This window comes from Acipenser ruthenus, chromosome 22 (genome assembly GCF_902713425.1).
Source record: "Acipenser ruthenus chromosome 22, fAciRut3.2 maternal haplotype, whole genome shotgun sequence".
NCBI lineage: Eukaryota > Metazoa > Chordata > Actinopteri > Acipenseriformes > Acipenseridae > Acipenser > Acipenser ruthenus.
This window is the reverse complement of record NC_081210.1, coordinates 15,084,157-15,104,047: the sequence shown is the minus strand read 5'-3', so window position 1 is coordinate 15,104,047 and position 19,891 is coordinate 15,084,157. Positions and strand designations below refer to the sequence as shown.

Sequence of the window (19,891 nt, the reverse complement as noted above, 5' to 3'; positions counted from 1 at the left end):
ACTAAATACAACAAGTATCACGCTGGTATTAAGCCATCATGATTAGCAATTTTTATTATTCTTTTTAGTTTCTTTGTTACTCAAATTTTTTAAATACAATACACACAGGGGCGGGGTGTGCTCCGTCACAAATACAATACACACAGGGGCGGGGTGCGCTCCATCACAAATACAATACACACAGGGACGGGGTGCGCTCCATCACAAATACAATACACACAGGGGCAGGGTGCGCTCCATCACAAATACAATACACACAGGGACGGGGTGCGCTCCAACACAAATACAATACACACAGGGACGGGGTGCACTCCATCACAAATACAATACACACAGGGGCGGGTTTGCGCTCCATCACAAATACAATACACACAGGGACGGGGTGCGCTCCAACACAAATACAATACACACAGGGGCAGGGTGCGCTCCATCACAAATACAATACACACAGGGGCGGGTTTGCGCTCCATCACAAATACAATACACACAGGGACGGGGTGCGCTCCATCACAAATACAATACACACAGGGACGGGGTGCGCTCCAACACAAATACAATACACACAGGGACGGGGTGCGCTCCAACACAAATACAATACACACAGGGGCGGGTTTGCGCTCCATCACAAATACAATACACACAGGGACGGGGTGCGCTCCAACACAAATACAATACACACAGGGACGGGGTGCGCTCCAACACAAATATCGATTACAAAGTACAGATGAACCCGTTTTCTATCACCTCGCTTGATATCATACCCCGTTTATTATCATAATTTTTCAAAAACCACTCGCCATACACCATAGTTTATATGAAAACATACCTGTCTTAATATCATATCACAAACCCGCTTATTGTCATGTTTTGTGCAGCCTGTCAAATGCTGCGTGGCCAGGCTTTACTAAGTAACCACAGGATATAATTAATTTCCAAAGCAACTAACAACCAATAATCATCTCGGCTGATAAACTGACATTTTGTGCAGCCTGTCAACTGCTGCGTGGGTGGTCTTAACTGGATATAGTTCAGTTACAAAACACCAACATGAAACGGCACTTTCCTACATAGACAGGACCGCAATAACATAAAACAAAATTCAAAAGTATCATACGTTTTTATTTTAAATGGTTCATTGCTTTATGACAAATTTAATGAGGAAAATGGCACTTTTGTTCTGAGATCAGCTTTAGAACACCAGGAGCGATAGACGTGACGGCGATACGCAGGCAGTCCTCCAAAGATTCTTGTGTCAGCCTGTTTCGTGCCTCTGTTTTATTGCATTCATTGTGGAATAAGCCTCTTCGCATGTGTAAGTAGATCCAAACATGGAGAGCACAGACAGAGCCAGCTTCTTCATTGTCGCGTAGTTCTCTGGACATATATAGGCGGACCAGAATTCGATTTGCTTTGTTAATGAATTCAGTTTTTAGCAGCGACGATGCCTGCAAATCTACTAGTTCTAGTTGCAGAGCTGCTTCGTCGATTCGGGGTTGATTGAAAATGGATCACGGACAAAACCGATTACGTCCCTGGGAATGCTGAAGTTGTCTTTCAGCTGTGCAATGAAGTCTGTCATAAGCCAGTGACTACATCGTTAGGAGTCATTTTGAGTTACGTTTCACTTACAACATATCGAAATGTTAAACTAAACAAATGTGTCTCTTAATAGATACAACACAGATGCTGTATTATTTATTTGGAGGGTACACATACGTACTAGCACAATTGTTACTTGTTTTTTCATTTTTGGTTTGTTTTCAACCAGCCTGACCAGCTTTCTTATTGACATGGCACATTGACGTATGCCATGTGCCATGCTGTAACACATTTTAAGGGCACATTTTTCTGGGCTGGGGGGGGGGCGGTATTGCAAGTTGCCCGCTCTGCAGCTGCCTGTGGGTCATTTGGCACGCCATCAAATTTAATTGCCGACCACTGGTTTAGAGGGATGAGTAACCTGATCACACAGGGTGCCACCTCTTACACCACAATGATTTCTTCCCTAAACATTATATACAAATCCACATTATTTTACACTTTTTTTTGTTGTTGTCCTTTGCTTTTTTCTTCTGTTACCATTAGAATGAAAATACTTGCCAAAACCTCATAAGACATCCAGCCTTTTATCTTCTTCTAACTGAATCAAAGCAAAGCACTGTGTGAAGCAGCCCAGTGCTGCAGTGCTTTCATGCAGCTCTGTGCTGGTGATTACGTGGGCAGCTTATTATTATTCTTGAGGCTTCTTTGATGCAGATTTGCTGTGCTGAGAAGTGACAGTCACGCTTTCTCGCCCACTTCTTATAAACTAGCGGGGAAATTATTAGATCAGTTAGAAGAAGCCTGGGGGACGAGTAGTTCCACATTCCAATTCTGCTCATTGCCCAAAGGTAGATTGCTTGCGAGGCTGTTTATGTCTGTAGAGACCAATATAATTCGATTCTTGCAAGAGATAAAGGTACTCCTACCTACTGTGCAACAGAACTGGCTGTTGTGCAGGGGAATGCAGGGTGAGTTAGAGGGGATGGGGGGCCAGGCAAAACACTGACTCTCTGGAGCTGCTTTCAGGCTCAAGATGTCATGGTATGCCTTTTATATTTAGCTTTTTAGAAAAATAATATGTTATACCTGTCAATTGATAGACTTGGGATAGAGGGAAGGAGATACTTCTTCACACAGAGAGTGGCGAGGGGATGCAATGGATTATGGATTAACTAGTCATGTTGTTGAGGCAGAATCACTTGGATCCTTTAAGACTTGACAAAGTTCTGTTATCAATCAACTACTAGGCACTGGATGAGCTTAGATGGGCCGAATGGCCTCCTCTCATTCATACATGTTCTTGTGTTCTTGTGTTTGTGGTGCTGGGGCATGTATTGCTTGTTTTAATCCACATTATCTTGGTGATTCTAAAGAATTCCCCACTTTGAGTATATGCACACAAACATCCACAATGCCCCACAAGCACCCTCATAACTAGCAGTGCAGTCTGGGGGAGATGTGGTTCTTGTTTTACTCCAGTCATTCACACATCTGTAGATAGGTTCAGTAAGCCATCGGATTCAAATTCCTTATTCCACAGCACCACAAACAAACCAGCTTTTTAAAAACAAACAAAAATTGCCAAGCCTCGATAGATCACTTTTTTGCCTGGGTCTGTCCTGGGTCTAAGCAAGTACACCAGAATCCTGACCTGAACACCCCTTGCCTGCCCTTCAGTTCTCAAGCAGAGATGGTGCTGAATTATGTGGGTGTTTGTGCTGTGGGGCTGATAAGATGAGATATTAAACAGAAGAGCAGTCACCTCTCAACTGGCAGGAGTGCAGTGCAGGATCCTCTCAGCTGCAGATCCCATGGCACTGGCGGGAGTGCAGTGCAGGATCCTCTCAGCTGCAGATTCCATGGCACTGGCGGGAGTGCAGTGCAGGATCCTCTCAGCTGCAGATCCCATGGCACTGGTGTGAGTGCAGTGCAGGATCCTCTCAGCTGCAGATCCCATGGCACTGGTGGGAGTGCAGTGCAGGATCCTCTCAGCTGCAGATCCCATGGCACTGGCGGGGGTGCAGTGCAGGATCCTATCAGCTGCAGATCCCATGGCACTGGTGTGAGTGCAGTGCAGGATCCTCTCAGCTGCAGATGCCATGGCACTGGTGGGAGTGCAGTGCAGGATCCTCTCAGCTGCAGATCCCATGGCACTGGCGGGAGTGCAGTGCAGGATCCTATCAGCTGCAGATCCCATGGCACTGGTGGGAGTGCAGTGCAGGATCCTCTCAGCTGCAGATGCCATGGATGAAAAACAGAGAATGAGATCCAGAAATTTGCTACATTGTTTTTCACAAACAACTGTGACTAGAGAGCGTGCCTTTGCAAAATGTGTACATTCTGTGTTAAAAAAAATAGTAGAAATCCTTATTATATTTGTTCTATTTTTCTGTATAAGGGCCCTTCATGTATTCACTGTTTTCAGTTAGAGAAATAATAAGTGAGCACTGGACTGTAACATCACTCTGCTACAATTATTTTTTCATTATAAATTACAGATTATCTCTGACTTATTAACGAAGAAAGGAAAAATACAATAGGCAGTTGGCTTAATTTCACATTTAAATGGGTTGGTTCTAACTTTTCTCCGGTAAACGCAATGGCAAAAATGTGTCCTGGTTTTAATGAAAGGTTTTCATGTGGGAGTTCATTGCATGGGGACATGCGACTGCTTCTAATGATGGCACTGCATTGACTGGGACTCTTGCTTGGTGCTGAATGTGATACATATGGCAATTATCCTAAATGGAGAAAGATCTATTTTTTTTACAAAGACACAAATGTACCTCTGAGAACCTCCTGCTGGAGAAATGATCTGGGGTGGAACAAGATGATATGTGTTAACTGAGTCACACTCCATGCTCACTGTATCTATAACTATTACAAACTCAGAGTCTGTGACAATAGGACAAGACAGTCCATGCTCACTGTATCTATAACTATTACACACTCAGAGTCTCCCTGACAAATAGAACAAGACAGTCCATGCTCACTGTATCTATAACTATTACACACTCAGAGTCTCCCTGACAAATAGAACAAGACAGTCCATGCTCACTGTATCTATAACTATTACACACTCAGAGTCTCCCTGACAAATAGAACAAGACAGTCCATGCTCACTGTATCTATAACTATTACACACTCAGAGTCTGTGACAATAGAACAAGACAGTCCACACTCACTGTATCTATAACTATTACACACACAGAGTCTGTGACAATAGAACAAGACAGTCCTTGCTCACTGTAGCTATAACTATTACACACTCAGAGTCTCCCTGACAATAGAACAAGACAGTTCGTGCTCACTGTATCTATAACTATTACACACTCAATAGAGCTACATTTAGAAACTTCAAAATGACAAACATTTTGACTAGATTGAAGACATTGAGAAAGACTTCTGATAACATTTGACACTGAATGTACAGGTGAACTCCACTGATAACGGACTCCAGGGGCAATGGAAATCAGTACTTTATAAACGAAGTACGTAGTAAACACAATTCAAAATTCTGTATGTAACTGTGAACTTAAGTACCTTAAATATAAACATTACAAGAAAGCTTAACACGCCCCTGTTGGCTGTACAATGTAACAAGTAGTACCATTTTACGAATGTATATTTTTGATAAATGTAATTCAAATTGTATACGTTATTTGTTTAAACTGTACAGCGACTGTGCCAACAAAAACGTAGAGGAATAAAAGTAAACAGCAACTGTTTTCCTGCCTAACAACACAAATGCTGTCGTGACTGTCATTTACTGTCCTGGATGTACCGCAAAATATCTACCTGTGGAACAGGAAAACTGTACCTATTAAACACAAAAAGCTGCCTGTGGAACAGGAAAACTGTACCAATTAAACACAAAAGAGCTGCCTGTGGAACAGGAAAACTGTACCAATTAAACACAAAAGAGCTGCCTGTGGAACAGGAAAACTGTACCAATTAAACACAAAAGAGCTGCCTGTGGAACAGGAAATCTGTACCTGTATCCCGGGGGGGGGCATTAGAAGGTTCAGGACAGTATCCTGGGGGGGGCATTAGAAGGTTCAGGACTGTATCTGGGGGGGCATTAGAAGGTTCAGGACTGTATCTGGGGGGGCATTAGAAGGTTCAGGACTGTATCTGGGGGGGCGTTAGAAGGTTCAGGACTGTATCTGGGGGCATTAGAAGGTTCAGGACTGTATCTGGGGGGGCATTAGAAGGTTCAGGACTGTATCTGGGGGGCATTAGAAGGTTCAGGACTGTATCTGGGGTGGCGTTAGAAGGTTCAGGACTGTATCTGGGGTGGCGTTAGAAGGTTCAGGACTGTATCTGGGGGGGCGTTAGAAGGTTCAGGACTGTATCTGGGGGGCGTTAGAAGGTTCAGGACTGTATCTGGGGGGGCGTTAGAAGGTTTAGGACAGTATCCTGGGGGGGCATTAGAAGGTTCAGGACTGTATCTTGGGGGGGGGGGGGGGTGCGTTAGAAGTTCTGGGTTTATTTATTTATTTATTTTTTAATTACAGTGCACATCTTAACCTAGACTATACCGTATAACAGGCAGATACTTTATTTGGGCTTTACTGGCTATTTTGATTGGATCGCCAATAATACTTCCACCAAACAGAGGGTTGCATACAGTATTCATAGCTGTCCTGCCCTCTGTCAGACTGGTATACAGAACAGATTAAAGAAGCGCTGTAATAATGTGTCAGATATCAAAGTGGATATGAGAATGGCAGTGACAAAGCCAATTTGCTTGAAAACATTAAAAGTAGAACGGACATTTCCATCAATGGATTTAAAAAATGTGGAATTGATGATGCGATCAGAAACCCAGAAGCAGTGTAAACTGCCTGCTACTCTAGTAGGACTGTTCTTTGTTATGTTAAGCATTTTTTTTTGGTTTTTTTTACAACTACTATTAATGCAGCCATTGTGCAGGTATCGCAAAGTCCAGAAACAAAACAAAACGTTAAAACATTTTGCACCGTATAAAACTAAGCTGATTTTGCCAGTGCTTGCTAGTCTAAAAAATCCCCCAACGTAGCAAATCTGCCGAATTTAATACCAGCCAAAAATTTTTGTTATTATTATTTATTTCTTAGCAGACACACTTATCCAGGGTGACTTACAATTGTTACAAGATACCACATTATTTTTACATGTAATTACCCATTTATACAGTTGGGTTTTTACTGGAGCAATCTAGGTAAAGTACCCTGCTCAAGGGTACAGCAGCAGTGTCCCCCACCTGGGATTGAACCCACAAACCTCCGGTCAAGAGTCCAGAGCCCTAACCACTACTCCACACTGCTGCTATAGGAGGCAGTGTGGTTCAGTGGTTAAAGTCCAGGGCTTGTAACCAAAAGATCACCTGTTCAAATCCCACCTCTGCCACTAACAGACTCACTGTGTAATCGTGAGCAAGTCATTTAACCTCCTTGTTCTCAATAACTAAACTCAATATCCTATTGTAAGTGACTCTGAATATAATGCACAGTTCACAGTCCACCTCTGTAAAACGCTTTGTGATGGTGGTCAACTATGAAAGGCGCTATATAAAAATAAAGATATTATTATTATTATTATTATTATATTAACTTAAAACAAATCTTTCTGCTGACACCTCCAGGCATGTCAAAGTTTGTAGATGGAGCTGTGCATCTGACTGGTGCCTTTTAAGCTTGCATATTTTTGGATGAAGTCCACAACCATCTGGTAACGTATGTTGTTTGTCAGCTTACTATGAAGTAAGCGTTGGTGTGGCAGAGTGTCCCGCCCCTATTTATTATTATTTGTATTATTGTTTGCGGCGCGGCGTATTTCTTATTGTTTATTGTGACAGGATAGCTGAGCGTGTGGTGTAAATGATCGTCAGACCAGTCCAGGTTTGTTGGTAAAAAAAAAACCCGGCTTTAATTCCTCACACGGCAAAAAAAAACAACAAATAATAATACCGGGATACACAGCAATGTGTAACCCGATTAAATAATAATAATAATAATAATAATAATAATAATAATAATAATAATAATAATAATAATAATAATAATAATAATAATAATGCCGGGATACACAACAATGTGTAACCCGACCCAATCAAAGGGAAAAAGGTTGCAGTCCCAAATAAACAAACAACAAAGAAAACGTCTGTCTTCCTTTTATGCTTCAGGAACGGGAAAACACGGGGGGTAATAAACCCCAGCACTTCCGGGTTGTCGCTCCTCCGGCGTAATCCCGGAGCATCCCGTTAGTGCTCTAAAACACAGAAAAGAGGAGATGGGAGATGGGAGATGGGTTAGCAGAATAAATCCCTGCACACAGACAATCCGTATTCCAATTCCCTTCCCCCGTTTCTCTGCTCTGCTCTGCTCTGCTCTGCTCTGCTCTCCTCCCTCTCCCCCTCTCCCTCTCTCTCTCTCTCTCTCTCTCTCTCTCTCTCTCTCTCTCTCTCTCTCTCTCTCTCTCTCTCTCTCTCTCTCTCACACTCACACTCACACTCACACTCACACTCACACTCACACTCACACTCACACTCACACACACAGTACCTTGCCAGAAGGAACAGAACCCCGGGCCACGCCCCCTTTTGTACGTCCCGTCCCGTCCCCATTGGTCAGCGAGGGCAACCGCCGTCAGCCAATGCGTGATTGCCACCGCGCTTCCCGACCGGGTCTGTGACGTTGCGCACCGCGGCTCCGCCTGCTCCTCCTCCCCCGTGCCCTCACCGGTTGGAAGGGAGATCTAAAACAAGAGTTCACTCTCTTTGTCACATTTATATAATTTAAAAACCCGTGAGGATGCGTGGCTGATCAGCTACTGATTATTTAACTAGTTGACAGTCAAGCATCCTTACCAAACGCGTGCAGACTGTGGCTGAGGGGTAATAAGATAATTAACAGCTAGTTAACCCCTCGGCCAGAGTATAAGGGCAGCAGTGTGGCGTAGTGCTTAGGGCTCTGGACTCTTGACCGGAGGGTTGTGGGTTCAGTCCCTGGTAGGGGACACTGCTGCTGTACCCTTGAGCAAGGTACTTTACCTAAATTGCTCCAGTAAAAACCCAACTGTATAAATGGATAATTGTATGGAAAAAAATAATGTGATATCTTGTAACAATTGTAAGTCGCCCTGGATAAGGGCGTCTGCTAAGAAATAAAAAATAAAATAAATAAATAAGAACCTGCAGCTGTCCGTGCTGCGGGGTTGGGTGTACAGAGAGGAGGTACGAGGAGATAGAGAGGAGACAGACTTTAAAATAACAATTGCTAAAACGTGCTGGATTAGCCAGCACGACACTGATTCGTTTGGCCCTCGTGCCCTTTGTTTTTGTTGTTTTGTTCAAATCATTTGTTTTGTTTGTTAATAAAATCAGCTGAACGCCTTTGCATTCAGCTTCACCCGCCCATCCATTGTTGTGGTTCTGTTACTTCCTGGTCCATGACGTCACCACACCTCACCACTGCAAGCCATCCTGCCACATATGGTGTCCTGCATGGGACAAACAACGTCTCCAGGAGCCGGACCAGGAACAGCAAAGGGAGTATTTTTTTTGTGTTCGTTTTTTTCAAAAAGTGTTTTTTTGTGAAGGGGGGAAAAAAAATGGGATGGAAGGAAGACCGAGAGGTGAAGGACAGGGAGGAGGAGTGTCTCCTAATGGCCAGAAACCCAGGGAGATATAGCCAGCCATCAGAGTTGTGCCCCCTCTGTGACCAGAAGCATCGATTTGCCAACTGTCCCTTCCGCTATTATGAAGATGCTGCCTCTGCCTCCGCCACCTCCACCACCAGGAGCAGAGCAGCGGGAGTTGCCTCTGCCTCCACCACCGCCAGGAGCAGAGCAGCAGGAGCTGCCTCTGCCTCCGCCACCTCCACCAGCAGAGGGTGAATGCTTGCTGGTTCCGCCTCAGCCGCCGTGGGAGGACTGCTTGCCGCTCCCAGCTCAGTTGGTCACAATCGGTAAACTGGAAATTGCAGTGTTAAGTTTGCTCTTATTACGATGGATCGGTGGCTGGTTCGTGCAAAAAAAAAAAAAAAAAAAAAACCAGCAGTGACATACAGAGAAGCCACAGGCATGCTGAATTTTTTTTTTACCAGTATATGTACATGTGTGTGGGTGTGTGTGTGTGTGAAATGAACACACAAACAACCCTCTGGAGCTTTAATAATGGTATTCATTTTTATACATTCCCTTAGCCTACAGCCATTGTATTGTGGTTTGTTCTTTTTTTCTGCTATGTACTGTACAGTGCTTTGTTATACTTTTGTATAAAAAGTGCTATATAAATGCAATAAATAAAATAAAATAAATAAATATAGCACATGGTACAGATGATCAGTGAAGCTGTTGCACAGTCATCTTTGTTGATGTTGAGTTAATTAGCTCTAGACATGTTTGATTCATTCAATACATCAGGATGTGCTGGATAGATGTTTTAGAGTTAGTTTGGTTAAAAACGTTTAGCTCTTTTAATGAATACATTCATTAAAACGAAATGGTCAGACCAGACCACAGCAGCAAAATGTTGGGAATAGGTACAATCAACATTGCCAGACAAAATAAGGTTGAGGACAGAGCTGTATTGTTTTCAATGAAGTTTTAAGAAGTGGTCTGTGGATTTTGCCATAGTGGGTGAACAGATCAATTATTACACTGGTAAAAAAAAGATTGTTTGCACTGCTGGGGTATTTTACATCTGTTTATGAAACAGGAGCTACAATACCAGTCTTACCCCCCAGTGACTCGACTTGAGTTCCAGTTGTTGTGACTCGATTACAACACTGCCCCCCGCACTACAGTGATCCTTACTCCTTCCCCACAATGCAGTGATCCTGACTCCTCCCCCACACTGTAGTGATCCTGACACCTCTCCCACACTGCAGTGATCCTGACTCCTCCCCCACACTGCAGTGATCCTGGCTCCTCCCCCACACTGCAGTGATCCAGACTCCTCCCCCTGCACTGCAGTGATCCTGACTCCTCCCACACTGCAGTGATCCTGACTCCTCCTGCACTGCAGTGATCCTGCCTCCTCCCACACTGCAGTGATCCTGACTCCTCCTGCACTGCAGTGATCCCACCTCCTCCCACACTGCAGTGATCATGACTCCTCCCCCTGCACTGCAGTGAGTGGGTGCTTGTACTGTGCAGCTAATGAGATGAGATATTAAATCAGGGAACAGTCACCTCTCAGCTGCAGGAGATCCCAAGGCAGTTGGTGAAATGCTGGAATGCGCTTATTGTTTTCTGACTGGTAACTTATTCGTTGCTGAGCAACCCGCAATTACTGCCCAAAAGAAAAGATGTGTTACAGCCTAAATGATAGCCTGATTACAAACTTCACAGAGATTGTAATAAAGTGCCTGAAGCTTCCAGGTCATTTCTGTAACCCGCAGGCTATGATTTAGATACTATCCAAAAAGACAGGCACTGTTTGCAGGGTTACATAAACACTGGTGACTAGGGTAGCACTGAACAGTCAATCAGTAGAAAAGAAAAGTGACAGTCGACTGGTAGTCCACTAATTGTGTGTTACTTGACTGATAATTGTGAAGTACATGGTTTTATGTGGACGGAAGTTAAGCTGCGGTTGCAATCCATTACTTTTAAATGACACACAGTCAGGAGAGAGAGCAAGTTCTCAGATGTGCCAGGGGATTCCACAGGGAGCGCTGCACCACAGACTATGGGACTCCCGGAGTCATCGAGGGTCAGAAGCAGGCACTGTTCAACCTGTTACAGTGGACCCTGCTGACCATGCGCCCTGTGAGGATATAGACCTGTTTATGGAAGTACCTCTTCACGCCCACACTGACTAAACACCCATTTTTAAAGGGTAGATTTCAATTTAAAAAATGTGACCTGTTTTTAAATTACAAAAGGCTAGAAAAAGTCTAACAAATGTTGTGTGAGCTGTTTTGAAGCAATGAAGAGGCCAGGTTTTAAATCACTGGGTCTTGGTTACTCTTCATTGACTTCCAAACAGCGTGAATAAGATTTTAGCCATGGTATTGGCTTGGTGGCCCCACTGGAAGTGATGCATTTATTTTTTAGCCTGAGCACTTCTTCCTGGTCTAAATGAACTGAGATATTTCCAATATCATTGCAGAGCAGAGTGTGCTGATGGAATGAGAATGAATGGCGTGCCTTGTGCTGTACTTTACAAAGCCAGCTGTTAGAACAGTTGAGTTCCTTTTGCAGTTTCTGATATTTACCTTAGGTGAGTCCAGGTGTCCTGCTAAGCAAGGACGTTTCCTCGTGCTAATTCAGGAATGACAAACGCCTCTTCGATACAGCTCTCTCCTGTGTCTTTATATAATTGTGTCTTTGATTCTTGCTGCACATGTAACTATATTGTATATAGCTTAATATCAATGTATCAAACGACACGGCAATACTAATTTAGATTGAACTTGTAGGAGACACAAGAACAAAACGTCCAAGAAAATATGAACCATGAAATAAGGATTGTGACAGGGAAAGAAAAACCCTCACATGCAAATAGTGCTTATTTTGGTATAGACCTGCATCATTTAAAACACATTGAAAAATGAAATAGAGCAATCAAGCCCCCATCTTACTCCATTCCATCCACATTCTCACATAGAAACGCAAGTATTTTAAATCAAACCCAAACTTAACCCTTTGCTGGGTCCAGTTAATATATAACACTATCGAACATTTATACAAAAAGTCAACAGATATGACAATAAAGATGATACTGTTGATGATGTAGCTGGTGGAATTAAACACATTTATACTGCAGAATATGGGAATGAATGCAAACAAGTACCAGTACAAAAAATAGGTTAACACAATAAATAAAGAACCCGTTTACAAGTGAGGAGTCTTCACCCCATCACACTCTTATACCTGCATTATTCACAGCCTGTCACCATAAGTGGGGTTAATATAGAGTTTAAGAGTGTCTGCATTAGACCATTAAAACCTAAGTATGTGTAGAGATAGACACTACTACTATTCAAGACAGTCTCCTTCATTAAACACTGGAGTTGCAAAATGTGAGATGACTTTCATCCATTCCACATCTTAGCAACTGCAAAAAGTGGCTGCATACAGCAAACATGTTCTCATTGCGACAGGAATGATTTGAGGGCTGCACACAGCAAGCATGTTCTCATTGCAACAGGAATGATTTGAGGGCTGCACACAGCAAGCATGTTCTCACTGCAACAGGAATGATTTCAGGGCCCAAAATCACAACAAGGTGTGGTAAAGCAAATTTTAAAACATGTACACATACTTTAAGCATAGTATGACCATTGGAAAAGCATGGGCAAAACTGCAACGTGACTGTGGAAATGTAAACACATTGTTATCTAAACAAAACATGACAGTAAGTGTGGACATGGTCCAGGAATTGAAAATAAATCAGTCATGACAAACTCTCAAAAGGAAATCCCTTACTCTGGTAACAAAGCAAATGATACTTTTTTTTTTTTAATGGGCTAACACAACCTAATGAATGAATGTGTTGTTAACTTGCTGAGCACACAGAACAATAGCAGAACCAATTCTACTATTTCACTGTTTCTGACAAAACAATAATGCAGAATGTCTGGTACTTGTATTTTAGCAGTGATGGATTTCCTCTGTCTTGAGAAGCATTTCAACACTTCAGATTAGATGAAGCAATAGCATTCAGCAGCTGGGGTGTTAGGAGGCCGAGGGCTTGGTTGTTGAGAGGGTGTGTTAAGTGTTGTGAAGGGTTAGGGGTTGTTGAGAGGATGTGTTAAGTGTTGTGAAGGGTTAGGGGTTGTTGAGAGGATATGTTAAGTGTTGTGAAGGGTTAGGGGTTGTTGAGAGGATGTGTTAAGTGTTGTGAAGGGTTAGGGGTTGTTGAGAGGATGTGTTAGGTGTTGTGAAGGGTTAGGGGTTGTTGAGAGGATGTGTTAGGTGTTGTGAAGGGTTAGGGGTTGTTGAGAGGATGTGTTAGGTGTTCTGAAGGGTTAGATTTTGTTGAGAGGATGTGTTAGGTGTTGTGAAAGGTTAGGGGTTGTTGAGAGGATGTGTTTGGTGTTGTGAAGGGTTAGAGGTTGTTGAGAGGATGTGTTAGGTGTTGTGAAGGGTTAGAGGTTGTTGAGAGGATGTGTTAAGTGTTGTGAAGGGTTAGGGGTTGTTGAGAGGATGTGTTAGGTGTTCTGAAGGGTTAGAGGTTGTTGAGAGGATGTGTTAGGTGTTGTGAAGGGTTAGGGGTTGTTGAGAGGATGTGTTAGGTGTTGTGAAGGGCTAGGGGTTGTTGAGAGGATGTGTTAGGTGTTGTGAAGGGTTAGGGGTTGTTGAGAGGATGTGTTAAGTGTTGTGAAGGGTTAGGGGTTGTTGAGAGGATGTGTTAGGTGTTCTGAAGGGTTAGAGGTTGTTGAGAGGATGTGTTAGGTGTTGTGAAGGGTTAGGGGTTGTTGAGAGGATGTGTTAGGTGTTGTGAAGGGTTAGGGGTTGTTGAGAGGATGTGTTAGGTGTTGTGAAGGGTTAGAGGTTGTTGAGAGGATGTGTTAGGTGTTGTGAAGGGTTAGGGGTTGTTGAGAGGATGTGTTAAGTGTTGTGAAGGGTTAGGGGTTGTTGAGAGGATGTGTTAGGTGTTCTGAAGGGTTAGAGGTTGTTGAGAGGATGTGTTAGGTGTTGTGAAGGGTTAGGGGTTGTTGAGAGGATGTGTTAGGTGTTGTGAAGGGTTAGGGGTTGTTGAGAGGATGTGTTAGGTGTTGTGAAGTGTTAGAGGTTGTTGAGAGGATGTGTTAGGTGTTGTGAAGGGTTAGGGGTTGTTGAGAGGATGTGTTAAGTGTTGTGAAGGGTTAGGGGTTGTTGAGAGGATGTGTTAGGTGTTCTGAAGGGTTAGAGGTTGTTGAGAGGATGTGTTAGGTGTTGTGAAGGGTTAGGGGTTGTTGAGAGGATGTGTTAGGTGTCGTGAAGGTTTAGGGGCTGTTGAGGGGATGTGTTAGGTGTTGTGAAGGGTTAGGGGTTGTCGAGAGGATGTGTTAGGTGTTGTGAAGGGTTAGGGGTTGTTGAGAGGATGTGTTGTCTTCATCAGGATTTTAGACAAAGATTTGTCTACTTGACCATTGATGGTGTTTACCTGTAAACCACAGCTTGATTTAGACCAGACCATTTTACAGCACAGGGGGATCACTCTGGGCCAGGGTTATCCAGGCATTACTCCTGTTGCTGTAAAATGCTCTAAATTCTCCAGCTGTGGCTTTTAAAGGTAAAGGCTGATAAGACTCACCCCTTCTTATCGTCACTTATTATATTGCTTTGTGGCAGGATGACAGAGGTTCGAGGCTCAGAGACAGTGGATGGACAAAATAATGATCTTTATTAAACAAAAAATAATCAAATAAATAGGCACAAGGGCCAACAAAAAGGTTCAAACAAAAATACAGAAATGTAGGCTGGGCATTCGCCTTCACTACAGTTTCTTTTTTCAAAACAGCACAGCACAGCACAGCACAGCACAGCACAGCACAGCACAGCACAGCACAGCACAGCACAGCACAGCACAGCACAGCACAGCAACAAACAAACTCACCCCAAAACTCTTCTCCCTAACAAAGGGTTTCAGCTGTCTTTTATAGTCTGTGGCTGGAGCCCAATTAACTAATAATTAACAATTAAACACTTAAGGCTCCAGCCACATTCTCACATGCATTTTTACAGGGAGGAATTTAACCCCCTCCCTGCCAATCCAAAACAAACCAAGAATCACAAAAACATAATGAAAACAGTAAAAATAACAACAATACACAAATTATAGGGGCGAGCTGGCACCCCATCACATGCTTATATTGCTTGAAGTCTTTAACATCTTCAAAGGAGTTGACATAGGTCATCCTAATCAATTCCTTAGGTACAGAACAGAAACCAGGACCAGGGGACACATTTGGAAATGAAGCAGAGAAGTAGTTCTTCACACACAGAGTGGTGAGGCTATGGAATGGGCTGCCTACCTAGTCTTGTTGTTGAGACTCAATCACTTGGATGTTTGCAGACCCAACTTGACAACGTTTTGAGATTAAACAGCTGCTAGAACCGGACGAGCACTGATGGATCGGTTGACTTCCTCTCGTTTGTAAATGTTCTTATTTTTTGTGTGTTATTATGTTTTGAATTTCAATGCAATGCAATATTTGGCTGACACAAAGTGCTTCATTGCTTTAATAAATACTGCCACACTGCAATAGTGACGATCACCTGACAAGAGAGCAAATTACAAAATGGAACGACTGTCAAACATTGTTTATCAACTGTTTTAATGAGATTATACCAGTACACTAAATTCAAATTCACCAAATGTATTTCAGGCAGGGGCTGACTGAAATGCAGTGCATTCTGGAGCCTGTAGTTCCTAATAAAGGGCAATCAAAATTAGTCTAAAAAGTATAAGTGATGAAAAAACTATAAATATATTCAAGTCAGCGCCATACCTAGTGGAAGATGTGCATGTCATTTCAAGAGTCATAATTCTATACTTTTGTCCAGGCGAGCAATACAAAGTATATTTCTAAATGACTACAGCACCCGGAGACACTGCTCTCAATGCAAAATAAAAAGATGAGCTTCGCTTGGTCACAATGCTGAACTAAATGATGTATTCATAAAGTGAAATGCAGATTGTTGTATTGTCACTGTTTGCTGTTATTTCAAACACACACATGTGGGGATTTAGCAGCAAATAATACCCAATTTACACCAAGTGCAGAGTCTTACTGATTCCTGTTTCTAATGTTTGTTTTCAGCTGCAGTATTGAAGTATGAAAACAATGTCATGAATATTCGACAGTTCAACTGCTCCCCTCATCCCTACTGGCTTCCAAACTTCATGGATGTCTTTACTTGGTCCTTGCCATTTGTTGGGGAAAAAAGTACGTGGATCTGAACTTTCCATTCCTAAAGTATAAATGTTCAAAATAATTCCCCAGGACCACTGGGGTTGCTTGTTGCCTGCTCTACCCCACTCACATGCTCACTAAACATCATGTATCTCTACTTTAAAGTGATTCACTCCACACCATGGAAATCTATTCAGGTGTGCAGTTTTGAAAGAAAGCAAACATGTTCATCTTAAATGATGCTCTCTGGTTACAATGCTTCATTAAACAGATTGAATATTTTGAATTGCTGCGGCAGCGACATAACAACATTGATTCAAATGGGATTGCTTGAAATTTGATAGGGTGAAAATATTGATCAAATAGTATTGTACATTCCAGATAGCTTTACACTCACCCACGTGCTTTTCATTTAACCTCGGGGGCCGCTTTCCATTTATTTCTTATTTCTGCCTGCTTCACACAGTCCCGCCCAATCAGACAAATAAAGCAAATCAGCATGCTGCACAGGTCTGATTGATGGACAGGTATGTGCTTTTGGTAACTAGTAAGTAAAACAGTTCACTTCATTTATTGACAGTTCACACTCCCTTCATATGTCAATTGAAATCAATGTGTTGGTGGTTTAGAGAGAGGAGTTGACAGAGGCTGCACACCCAAGCCTGGCCGGTGTTAAAGTGTCATGTAATTGTAGGGCTAGGTGGCATTCCTAACGCTAACACACTTTCATTCCCTTGCAGTTACAGAGATGCTAGTGAATGTGTTAAATATCTGCTCCGATGATGAGCTCATGAACGACGGTGATGAAATCTTTGATGGTAAGAACCCTCAAAGGGGGGGTATTATTGAACAGTTCTTTTGATTTGGTCATCGTAATGAAACATCCAATCAGAGTAGAAGTTCATAATTTTTAAAGACTGTTTTAAAAGTCTTATTAATGATTGTTTTATTTGTTTTTATTTTCAGTTATTGAGACCCTAATTTATATGACATATTATCAGGTGATAAATTGAGTAATGTTTGCTTGGATTCAGATGTGGGTCATTGTTTACTGTTTACTATTAAAAAAAAAGTCAATTCAGTCTTAGGCCTATAGATTAACATGTGTCTTCTTGATAATATTACAAATCTGTATGTAACATAATTATTGGGGCATAATGGAGGCTCATCTAAGACACTGATCATTTCAGAAGTGTTATGCCATTAGCTATTTGTTATTAGAAAAAGCATATTACGTACCCTGTTGTTTTTACATTAGAGAGCTGCTTTTCTACTTAAGATTGTGTTAGAATTGATTTTATCTTTCATTGGACTCAAATTCAAAAGTCATATTGATATTAAAATCTATCCTAACATTTATCAATAGTACATACAATTCAAAATTCATATTGATATAAAACCTCACAACACTGCCCATTACACTCCTCCCCCTTTAACCTCTCAACACTGCCCATTACACTCCTCCCCTTTAACCTGTCAACACTGCCCATTACACTCCTCCCCCTTTAACCTCTCAACACTGCCCATTACACTCCTCCCCCTTTAACCTCTCAACACTGCACATTACACTCCTCCCCCTTTAACGTCAAAACACTGCCCATTACACTCCTCCCCCTTTAACCTGTCAACACTGCCCATTACACTCCTCCCCCTTTAACCTCCAACACTGCCCATTACACTCCCCCCTCTATCCTGTCAACACTGCCCATTACACTCCTCCCCCTCTATCCTGTCAACACTGCCCATTACACCCCTCCCCTTTAACCTGTCAACACTGCCTATTACACTCCTCCCCCTTTAACCTGTCAACACTGCCCATTACACTCCCCCTCTATCCTATCAATACTGCCCATTACACTCCTCCCCCTTTAACCTCTCAACACTGCCCATTACACTCCTCCCCCTTTAACCTGTCAACACTGCCCATTACACTCCTCCCCCTTTAACCTGTCAATACTGCCCATTACACTCCTCCCCCTTTAACCTGTCAACACTGCCCATTACACTCCTCCCCCTTTAACCTCCAACACTGCCATTACACTCCTCCCCCTTTAACCTGTCAACACTGCCCATTACACTCCTCCCCCTCTATCCTGTCAACACTGCCCATTACACTCCTCCCCCTCTATCCTGTCAACACTGCCCATTACACCCCTCCCCTTTAACCTGTCAATACTGCCTATTACACTCCTCCCCCTTTAACCTGTCAACACTGCCCATTACACTCCTCCCCCTTTAACCTCCAACACTGCCATTACACTCCTCCCCCTTTAACCTGTCAACACTGCCCATTACACTCCTCCCCCTCTATCCTGTCAACACTGCCCATTACACTCCTCCCCCTCTATCCTGTCAACACTGCCCATTACACCCCTACCCTTTAACCTGTCAATACTGCCTATTACACTCCTCCCCCTTTAACCTGTCAACACTGCCCATTACACTCCTCCCCCTTTAACCTCTCAACACTGTACATTACACCCCTCCCCTTTAACCTCTCAGCACTGCCCATTACACTCCCCCCTTTAACCTGTCAATGATTTAGACTCTGATATAGTAAGCAAACTCGTTAAATTTGCAGACGACACAAAAATAGTAGGAGTGGCAGACACAGGTCAGACGCAGCAAAGGTCATTCAAAATGATCTAGACCGCATTCAAAATTGGGCAGACACATGGCAAATGGAATTTAATAGAGAAAAGTGTAAAGTATTGCATGCGGGCAATAAAAACGTTCATTATAAATATCATATGGGAGATAGTGAAATTGAAGAAGGGAACTATGAAAAAGACCTAGGAGTTTATGTTGACTCAGAAATGTCTTCATCTAGACAATGTGGGGAAGCTATAAAAAAGGCTAACAAGATGCTTCGATATATTGTGAGAAGTGTTGAATTTAAATCAAGGGAAGTAATGTTAAAACTCTACAATGCATTAGTAAGACCTCACCTAGAATATTGTGTTCAGTTCTGGTCACCTCGTTACAAAAAGGATATTGCTGCTCTAGAAAGAGTGCAAAGAAGAGCAACCAGAATTATCCCAGGTTTAAAAGGCATGTCGTATGCAGACGGCTAAAAGAATTGAATCTATTCAGTCTTGAACAAAGAAGACTACGCGGCGATCTGATTCAAACATTCAAAATCCTAAAAGGTATGGACAATGTCAACCCGGGGGATTTCTTTGACTTGAAAAAAGAAAAAAGGACCAGGGGTCACAAATGAAGATTAGATAAAGGGGCATTCAGAACAGAAAATAGGAGGCACTTTTTTACACAGAGAATTGTGAGGGTCTGGAACCAACTCCCCAGTAATGTTGTTGAAGCTGACACCCTGGGATCCTTCAAGAAGCTGCTTGATGAGATTCTGGGATCAATAAGCTACTAACAACCAAACGAGCAAGATGGGCTGAATGGCCTCCTCTCGTTTGTAAACTTTCTTATGTTCTTAACACTGCCCATTATACTCCTCCCCTTTAACCTCACAACACTGCCCATTACACTCCTCCCCCTTTAACCTC

General features: G+C 42.7%; 1 protein-coding gene across 3 annotated transcripts in view; it reads left to right on the top strand.

The window, feature by feature from the left end:
- The window catches only part of LOC117431429 (protein phosphatase 3 catalytic subunit alpha-like), a 372,740-nt gene that overhangs the window by 335,544 nt on the left and 17,305 nt on the right, over window positions 1-19,891 (top strand). For all 3 annotated transcript variants that reach the window (XM_034927042.2, XM_034927041.2, XM_034927043.2), the window contains exons 9-10: window positions 16,284-16,409; window positions 17,117-17,194. In XM_034927042.2, coding sequence (XP_034782933.1) covers window positions 16,284-16,409; window positions 17,117-17,194 — 204 coding nt within the window. The remainder of the gene's footprint in view (window positions 1-16,283; window positions 16,410-17,116; window positions 17,195-19,891) is intronic.